The sequence below is a fragment of the Rutilus rutilus genome (genome assembly GCF_951802725.1).
Source record: "Rutilus rutilus genome assembly, chromosome: 1".
Classification (NCBI taxonomy): Eukaryota; Metazoa; Chordata; class Actinopteri; order Cypriniformes; family Leuciscidae; genus Rutilus; species Rutilus rutilus.
Window position 1 is genome coordinate 42,716,638 of NC_140209.1, and position 9,305 is coordinate 42,725,942.

At 39.0% G+C, this 9,305-nt stretch overlaps 2 protein-coding genes across 2 annotated transcripts; both read left to right on the forward strand.

The window, feature by feature from the left end:
- Positions 1 to 3: 3 nt before the first annotated feature.
- Positions 4 to 1,971, forward strand: LOC311294253 (zona pellucida sperm-binding protein 3-like). Its single transcript, XM_084415046.1, has 8 exons — positions 4 to 632; positions 709 to 830; positions 917 to 1,020; positions 1,101 to 1,278; positions 1,351 to 1,468; positions 1,542 to 1,618; positions 1,690 to 1,778; positions 1,851 to 1,971. Exons 1-8 carry the CDS (start codon positions 57 to 59, stop codon positions 1,916 to 1,918), a joined length of 1,332 nt encoding a protein of 443 aa, XP_084271172.1. The 5' UTR covers positions 4 to 56; the 3' UTR covers positions 1,919 to 1,971.
- A 4,834-nt stretch (positions 1,972 to 6,805) lies between these two features.
- LOC311294236 (zona pellucida sperm-binding protein 3-like) lies at positions 6,806 to 8,804 on the forward strand. The gene is made up of 8 exons (XM_084415014.1): positions 6,806 to 7,466; positions 7,543 to 7,664; positions 7,751 to 7,854; positions 7,934 to 8,111; positions 8,184 to 8,301; positions 8,375 to 8,451; positions 8,523 to 8,611; positions 8,684 to 8,804. Exons 1-8 carry the CDS (start codon positions 6,891 to 6,893, stop codon positions 8,749 to 8,751), a joined length of 1,332 nt encoding a protein of 443 aa, XP_084271140.1. The 5' UTR covers positions 6,806 to 6,890; the 3' UTR covers positions 8,752 to 8,804.
- The last annotated feature ends 501 nt before the right edge of the window (positions 8,805 to 9,305 follow it).

A 9,305-nucleotide genomic window follows, 5' to 3' on the forward strand; every position in this document is an offset into this window, starting at 1 on the left:
CTGCATAAATTTGGATGGTAGCACCCTAATGTGTCATTGAATCAAGCTTGGCAATAATGGGGTTTTGGCAGGTTGGAGTTGGATTGGTGTTTATTCTTGCACTTGGATTTTCTGAAGCTCAATGGAGAGCAAGAGCAGCAGATAATCGGAGTCCAAGCGAGTTTAAGCCTAGAACATTAGCTAAAGCTTCTCGACAGGCTGATTCTAGGGTGTTTTTGGTTCCCAGTAACACTGTATTTGCACCACAAAAGTATCCTGCTCAGTTTCCTGTCCAGACACCAGTCAGGACTGACTTTGGGAAGTCTTCTCAAGATCTTATGGGTGTTCAATTAAAAGAGCTGTTGCAGGGTCCAGTGGCAAAACTGACATGGAGCTTTCCAAGTTTACCAGAGGAGCCACAGCAGCCAGATGTTCCTTTTGAGTTGCCTTTTCCTGTCCCTGCCAACAGTGTAGCTGCTCAGTGTGGAGAGAATTCACTATATGTGGAAGTGATGAAGGACTTCTTTGGGACTGGACACCCAGTGTTGTCCTCTGGTTTTACACTGGGAGGCTGTACTGCAACTGGAGAGGATTCTTCTGCTCAAGTGCTGATCTTTGAGTCTGAACTGCATGGATGTAGCAGCACATCAATGGTAAGGTTCTGTTGTGACAATCATAGGTATTCTGAACCATCCATGTGTCTGTTCTTCTATTAACCTTTCTGTTTAGGTGACTGAGGATGAGCTTGTCTATAAGTTCAACATTATCTACACCCCACAAGAGACTTCATTTGGTAGTCCTATTGTCAGGAGCAGTGGTGCGGTGGTTGGTATCGAGTGTCATTATCCAAGGTGAGGATTCAATTCATTCAGGCTCACCGGATGTTCTAATCCTGCCGTTCATGGGCAAGAGATGACCGCTTGTTTAACTCCTACAGAACACATAATGTGATCAGCGATGCCTTAATGCCCACTTGGATCCCATATGCCTCAACTAAGGTTGCAGAGGAAGTCTTTGTCTTCTCCCTCAAGCTCATGACTGGTTGGTGTAGGCTAAACAGATTTGTAGTATGTATGTGAATCTGTTAATTTTTTTTTTTTTTTTTCCTCTTCTCTCTGCAGATGACTGGAGATTTGAGAGACCTTCTAACCAGTACTTCCTGGGTGACATGATAAATCTTGAAGCATCAGTGCGTTTGTACAGCCATGTTCCCGTCCGTGTGTTTGTGGACAGCTGCGTGGCTACTGCAGTCCCTGATGTTGCTTCTGTCCCCAGATACTCGTTTATTGAGAATAATGGGTAAGAGGTGCTACCTCATGTATCCCAGCTTCCAGAAGGGTTGCCTGACTTCTAACTGGGTTCTGTTCACAGGTGCCTGGTTGATGCCAAGCTCACAGGCTCCACGTCTCACTTTATGCCCCGGACTCAAGGTGATAAGCTAGGGTTTCAGCTAGAAGCGTTTAGGTTCCAGCAAGCAGACAGTGGGCTGGTATGTATGTCTTTTAGTTGTGTAACCATTTGTATGATATGCTGCCATGGTATGCAAGCAATTGTCTCTGCAGGTCTACATCACATGCGTTTTGAAGGTGGCAACCTCTCCAAGTTCTGAACAGAAAGCTTGTTCATTCTCTGCTAATGGGTATGTTGCCTGCTAGATAAGTGTACAGGTAATTAGTTTCTTTAACTTAATTGAGGGTTTGTTTTTGTCAGGTGGGTGTCTGCAGATGGTTCTGACCAGGTGTGTGGCTGCTGTGACACAACTTGTAGCATCAGAAGTGGAAGTGATCAACTGCTTACAGGTTTGGATTAACTCTGATAACTTGTTATTGTCATGCATGGCTTTAGTTCTCACTAATCATTTTGTTCCTCAGATCTACGCTGGGAAAGAGCATCTGTCGGCCCCATCGACGTTAAAGAATATGGCTATGGCCAAAAATAACTGGAAATGTCATGTGACTTCTGGTGATATTAATAAATGTTTAATATAATAAATGTTGTAATGTTTGTACTTGCACATACTACACTTACTGAATATTTATTCAGCTTACATGGTTTCTGTTCAGATATGCACCACAAAGCTTATTTCTACTGGCCTATGTGGGGGGGCATATTGCTCAAGTCATTTGTGGGGCTAGGCCTATTACAACACTAAAGGGCATTTCAATAGCATCATATCCCTTCTGGTGCTTACTGGATGCTTTTGCTTCATTATTGGGGGTTCAAGTGTGTATGCTGAAACCTTGTTGTAATTGATAGAATTTCCAAGTAAGAACTTGAAACTTTGAGGGATGGCAGTAGACCCAACCTGTCTGTTGCCAAGGCTCACTGTGATCAAAAGTATGTAATGGCTCAGAACTCATAAACCATTTGTCACAGGCTCAAGTGTCTTATATCATTGGAATGCTTGACAGAAAGCATATTGGATTTGATGTCATCCTGGTGAAATGTTCTGTTTTTAAGAATCTACTTTTGTGAGCTAGTTCTAGGTTTTTTTGCCTGATAAGAAACAAACCTGTGCAGACATATTCTCTGGAGTCTGGTTGTCAATTTTAATTCACTTTTGCAACAGGGTGCCAAAATGTTTGAATTGGGTGTGGTCATTTCCACTAAAACAGCTAGCCCTCTTGTACACAGTCTGTGGTCGTGTGAAATATGACGTGCTTTAAAATGACAAAAAATGAATATAGCTTTAGCTATGCAACAATCAGTCAGTTTGACTTGAAAACTGGCATGCAGTTTCTTTTGTTCAAGGTGCAGCTATATTGTCTATGAGGACATTCGCGCATCTCGAAATGCATGGCCGCCATCGGCAAATGAATATTGAGCTGTCAGACTTTGTAAGTAGGTAATTATCAGAATAAGTAATTACTTCACAACCTCTAAAAAAGTACATTCTATACTGTTAAAGGTGCTGTATATCATTTTTTTGTCTATTCTAAAGCATAAAAATACCATAATGTTTCAGATATTTAGGAAACATGCTGAGTTTACCTGTTTCTCTGAAAAACAATGCTACAGCCAATTATTCTACTTTGAAATGTGCGTTTCAGGAATGTCTGTTTTTGTTTTCGTCTGTGTGATTCCGCCCACTGCCAATTTACCCAGTAGTATTTCAACACCCCACAGTCCCTGTGTCTTAATGTATATACTATCCATCCTAAACAGTATGTGAGATTAAAATAAGTGTGTCCTAAAGCATAGTATGTTGAAAAGAGTGTGCCAGAAGTCCCCGGATGGTCTACTATTTCCGTGCTCACTATAACGGCTAATATTGCCCACAACCCATTGCGCTTTGGAGGAGGATCCAGTTCAGAACTACAAACACGAGTAAAAAGTGTTAAAAAACTACAGAACATGGTGGATATGCGTGACCGACAGTGAGAGGTTTCGAAAAAGGTTTGAGTGACTAATCAAAGTTTAACCTGATAAAATAAAATACATATATTTAATGTTATCCGTGTTATTTTTAATCTGCAATAACAATGTGGACTTTTATAAAGATACATTTGGCCATTAACTTTTAAATGCATCATTATGCATTAATATGAGGAGAGTTCTCCGCGACTGCAGATCAACGTGCCACTGCATTTCTCTCCGATATGGTAGGACGTGAAATTAAATTAAACGTGGATGATTTTAACTGTGAAAAGATGATTGACAGGCCAGTTTACTGTGACAGGATGCAACAGAGAGCAACCGTTAAAGACGCAATTGTTTGACGTGTTAGTATGTCCCAAAGCTAGTCTACTTTTTTGCTACACACTCAAAAGTAGGCTATCTACTTTTTCTTCACAAAAAGAGTACATACTTTTAGGGCGTAGTATAAGTAGGCGAATTGAGACACAGCAAGTGTATTGCAGCCATGGAAGCCAGCAAACGAGCCGGGTCAAAGATCGCAGATTCTACCCGACCTAAAAATCCTGGGCATCCATAATAAGCTCTATGAGCAGACACACATTAAAACGCGGATAAATCAGCTCATCAACACACAGTGTAAGGCTCGACATCTTGTATTGTGAATTGCACTCATTCATATTGCGTCCTCAATTTGGCAACCCGCGTTAGCGCTTTAGTCGGAGGGGGCGGGGGAACAACACTCTCCCAATATTTTGAATTTGGACTGCAGTACCCATTTCAACCACTAGCTATCAATCTTACACACTGCAGCTTTAAGAAAAGAAGGTTCTAAACAGTACCAAATTAGGGTTCTTTGGCTTGTAACAATAGCAGAATCGTTTTTGGTAATAAATAGAACCCTTTTAATAAGGTTCCATAAAGAACAATGCTTCGAAAGTGCTATACTTTAATGGTGTTATAAATAACCTTTTTAATAATACTTTCTTTTCAGTAATATTGTATCTTCATATTATTCATATTAGTGTTATTAACATTATTTTTATATATTATTTATTGAATATAGTTTTTTTTAGTCCTCTATCTGCCTGGTCTTATAATATTTTGTTGCCTCTGTTTGGGTTTTACATATTAAAAAAGGACGTTGTGTCAGTTAGGAACTTCTACTTTTTATTGACATGGCAAATTGTAGCAAAAACATGATACAGATGTAATGAAGTTCCAGTGAAATATCTTTACAATGCTCTATATATATATGATGTCTTTACGTCCTTCATTATGTGTGTATTCTGAGTGACAATTTCTCTCTGCAGACGATGAGGTTATGATACGGGACAGCATCTGAAATACACAATTGAGTTGAGAGTTAAAGTTTGTCTCTTCCAATTGATTATAAAAACAGTTATATTTATGAAGGCCAAAATTTGCAAAAATGGTGTTAAAAGGAAAAAGTGATATAAAGACATGATAGCTTTGATGTTTTCTTGTGACTGGGTGTTTAGGCATAAAGTAATAATTAAAAATTCTAACAATATGGATCATAAATTCAATATCTGTTACTTTGTGGAGAAGAGAAGATGAGTGTCCCTAATTGAACAGAGCTGCTCACACTTACATGTTCTGTTAAACTAAAAAGAGAAAAAGACATGACTGATTAATTTTTAAAGTTAAAATTTATAGACATTTTAAGAAAGAAATAATTTACCTGTTGAGAGTTTGTTGACAGCCTGTGTAGTTGTACAGCAGCATGAGCTCCAGAAAACCAGTAATGAGGCGGCTTTGACAGTTACAGATTTGAAAAACAAAAAGGCAGGAATAAAGAACCCTAAACTTTGACACAAAGAACCAATTCAGAATATGGTTCTTCAGGATGACACAGTTTACAGATACACTTTTTGACTTTCTCAGTTTGTGTAAATCCACTTGGGGTTCAGGGAATTTTTTTTTTCACATTAATTTCACACATGTCTAGTACAATTATGTGGTTCTGTTTCTTTAATACAGTGTATATATTTTTCTTGATTTCCCCTGAAAGAATGGAAGTAAAATGTGACAACATGCCCCATAGATAGGGCATGTTGTAACATGTGAGGGGCACATTGTAACATGACCATATGACAGATTAAAATGTTACCCAATCTAATAAAAAAAAGACAAACTAAAATATTTGATCAATAAAATACAATTATGACCTTTTTCATATAAAATAATGGGATTTTTTTTATTTTGACAACAAAAACACTGCAAACACAGCTACACAGCATAGTTCAAAACAACAATAATTAATAATTTCTGAACATTGACTTTCAGTGACTTAATTCATCTATTTCTCATGGCTTCTTGATAGATTTTATAAAAGTATAGAATATAGTTCTAATAGGGTTGTGCCCCTGCACCTGCGCAACTAATTTAAACCCTGCTAGTGTCTTCTGCTGGTTAAATAACAGATATAAGATTAAAATAATATCAGATTTGTCGAATTTTAAATTAACACAAAGAAGATGAAACTGAGAACTGAGATGAAAAATCAACTTCAGTGAGAAATTTACTTTTGCTGTGGTTAAATAAATGTTCAGTGATATCTTCAAAAGATTTTTGAATTTTGAAAAGAAAAAAAAAAAAAAAAAAAAGGAGAGAAATTTCTCTATTTAGTGTTGATATGGCAACTAGTAAATACACCAAGTTTTGTCATGCAAGCATGTGTGGAAAGTTTTAAACCATGTGTATTACAACTAGCCCCGCTCACCCCATGTATGAATGTGTGTATGTGAATGTAATCTAGATTTACTACATTCGCCATGTTTTTCAGTATAGATATAGTTGGATATAAAAATCAATGGAGTTTGTTAAACATGCTTTAAAAACCAATTTTTTTTTAAGTTCTTAATGTTCATTAATGAGCTTGTCTTTTGTTCATACCTGAAATTAAAAATGTTCAGTAGACTGTTCAGATTATAGTCTTTTGGTGCTGACCAACATATAGTATAGTTCAAGAAAGAATGAAGTCTACATTGAATCCACAAACACTCTGATCAACCTAAACATAACAGTTGTAATGGGGAGAAAACATATCAGTGACTCTATAATAAAATAATGTTATGATCCTGCATTCCTTTGGTTCTGAACTAAATTTCTCCATTTCAGTCCCTTGTGAAGATTGCTGTTGATGTGAGGGAAGAATGTTTGTAACAATCTAAACCTGAAACATACTAAACTTAGTTTTTTTGAATAGTGTATAATTCTGTCTGTGGCCATGTTTCTGAATTAATTAAAAAGGAAGACACAAAAAGACTTGGGGTTGTTTGTGTTGAAGGGAATTGATCTGTCATTTTGATATTTAAAATAAGCAATTATTTGGTTTAGCTACTAATAACATGGCCTTATATGGTACCTCATTTAGAATCAATGACTTTCACCTGTGTTATATTGACTGAGTAAATTGGCAGGTGTAGAGAAAAATGATGCTTGTCACGAGAGAGGTGGAGCCATTCTGATTGACATCTGCATAAATTTGGATGGTAGCACCCTAATGTGTTATTGAATCAAGCTTGGCAATAATGGGGTTTTGGCAGGTTGGAGTTGGATTGGTGTTTATTCTTGCACTTGGATTTTCTGAAGCTCAATGGAGAGCAAGAGCAGCAGATAATCGGAGTCCAAGCGAGTTTAAGCCTAGAACATTAGCTAAAGCTTCTCGACAGGCTGATTCTAGGGTGTCTTTGGTTCCCAGTAACGCTGTATTTGCACCACAAAAGTATCCCGCTCCGTTTCCTCTCCAGACACCAGTCAGGACTGACTTTGGGAAGTCTTCTCAAGATCTTATGGGTGTTCAATTAAAAGAGCTGTTGCAGGGTCCAGTGGCGAAACTGACGTGGAGCTTTCCAAGTTTACCAGAGGAGCCACAGCAGCCAGATGTTCCTTTTGAGTTGCCTTTTCCTGTCCCTGCCAACAGTGTAGCTGCTCAGTGTGGAGAGAATTCACTATATGTGGAAGTGATGAAGGACTTCTTTGGGACTGGGCACCCAGTGTTGTCCTCTGGTTTTACACTGGGAGGCTGTACTGCAACTGGAGAGGATTCTTCTGCTCAAGTGTTGATCTTTGAGTCTGAACTGCATGGATGTAGCAGCACATCAATGGTAAGGTTCTGTTGTGACAATCATAGGTATTCTGAACCATCCATGTGTCTGTTCTTCTATTAACCTTTCTGTTTAGGTGACTGAGGATGAGCTTGTCTATAAGTTCAACATTATCTACACCCCACAAGAGGCTTCATTTGGTAGTCCTATTGTCAGGAGCAGTGGTGCGGTGGTTGGTATCGAGTGTCATTATCCAAGGTGAGGATTCAATTCATTCAGGCTCACCGGATGTTCTAATCCTGCCGTTCATGGGCAAGAGATGACCGCTTGTTTAACTCCTACAGAACACATAATGTGATCAGCGATGCCTTAATGCCCACTTGGATCCCATATGCCTCAACTAAGGTTGCAGAGGAAGTCTTTGTCTTCTCCCTCAAGCTCATGACTGGTTGGTGTAAGCTAAACAGATTTGTAGTATGTTTGTGAATCATCTGTTAATAATTTTTCCTTTTTTTTTCTCTCTGCAGATGACTGGAGATTTGAGAGACCTTCTAACCAGTACTTCCTGGGTGACATGATAAATCTTGAAGCATCAGTGCGTTTGTACAGCCATGTTCCCGTCCGTGTGTTTGTGGACAGCTGCGTGGCTACTGCAGTCCCTGATGTTGCTTCTGTCCCCAGATACTCCTTTATTGAGAATAATGGGTAAGAGGTGCTACCTCATGTATCCCAGCTTCCAGAAGGGTTGCCTGACTTCTAACTGGGTTCTGTTCACAGGTGCCTGGTTGATGCCAAGCTCACAGGCTCCACGTCTCACTTTATGCCCCGGACTCAAGGTGATAAGCTAGGGTTTCAGCTAGAGGCGTTTAGGTTCCAGCAAGCAGACAGTGGGCTGGTATGTATGTCTTGTAGTTGTGTAACCATTTGTATGATATGCTGCCATGGTGTACAAGCAATTGTCTCTGCAGGTCTACATCACATGCGTTTTGAAGGTGGCAACCTCTCCAAGTTCTGAACAGAAAGCTTGTTCATTCTCTGCTAATGGGTATGTTGCCTGCTAGATAAGTGTACAGGTAATTAGTTTCTTTAACTTAATTGAGGGTTTGTTTTTGTCAGGTGGGTGTCTGCAGATGGTTCTGACCAGGTGTGTGGCTGCTGTGACACAACTTGTAGCATCAGAAGTGGAAGTGATCAACTGCTTACAGGTTTGGATTAACTCTGATAACTTGTTATTGTCATGCATGGCTTTAGTTCTCACTAATCATTTTGTTCCTCAGATCTACGCTGGGAAAGAGCATCTGTCGGCCCCATCGACGTTAAAGAATATGGCTATGGCCAAAAATAACTGGAAATGTCATGTGACTTCTGGTGATATTAATAAATGTTTAATATAATAAATGTTGTAATGTTTGTACTTGCACATACTACACTTACTGAATATTTATTCAGCTTACATGGTTTCTGTTCTGATATGCACCACAAAGCCTATTTCTACTGGCCTATGTGGGGGGGCATATTGCTCAAGTCATTTGTGGGGCTAGGCCTATTACAACACTAAAGGGCATTTCAATAGCATCATATCCCTTCTGGTGCTTACTGGATGCTTTTGCTTCATTATTGGGGGTTCAAATGTGTATGCTGAAACCTTGTTGTAATTGATAGAATTTCCAAGTAAGAACTTGAAACTTTGAGGGATGGCAGTAGACCCAACCTGTCTGTTGCCAAGGCTCACCCCAATCGACCTGATGGTGGCGCCACTGATCAAAAGTATGTAATGGCTCAGAACTCATAAACCATTTGTCACAGGCTCAAGTGTCTTATATCATTGGAATGCTTGACAGAAATCATATTGGATTTGATGTCATTCTGGTGAAATTTTCTGTTTTTTTTTTTTTTTAA

Coding starts and splice junctions, on each gene's coding strand:
- LOC311294253 (XM_084415046.1), top strand. CDS start 57: ATGGGGTTTTGGCAGGTTGGAGTTGGATTGGTGTTTATTCTTGCACTT. Junction 831..916: donor ATCGAGTGTCATTATCCAAG/GTGAGGATTCAA, acceptor TAACTCCTACAG/AACACATAATGTGATCAGCG. Junction 1,619..1,689: donor TGTTCATTCTCTGCTAATGG/GTATGTTGCCTG, acceptor TGTTTTTGTCAG/GTGGGTGTCTGCAGATGGTT.
- LOC311294236 (XM_084415014.1), top strand. CDS start 6,891: ATGGGGTTTTGGCAGGTTGGAGTTGGATTGGTGTTTATTCTTGCACTT. Junction 7,467..7,542: donor GATGTAGCAGCACATCAATG/GTAAGGTTCTGT, acceptor CTTTCTGTTTAG/GTGACTGAGGATGAGCTTGT. Junction 8,112..8,183: donor TCCTTTATTGAGAATAATGG/GTAAGAGGTGCT, acceptor TTCTGTTCACAG/GTGCCTGGTTGATGCCAAGC.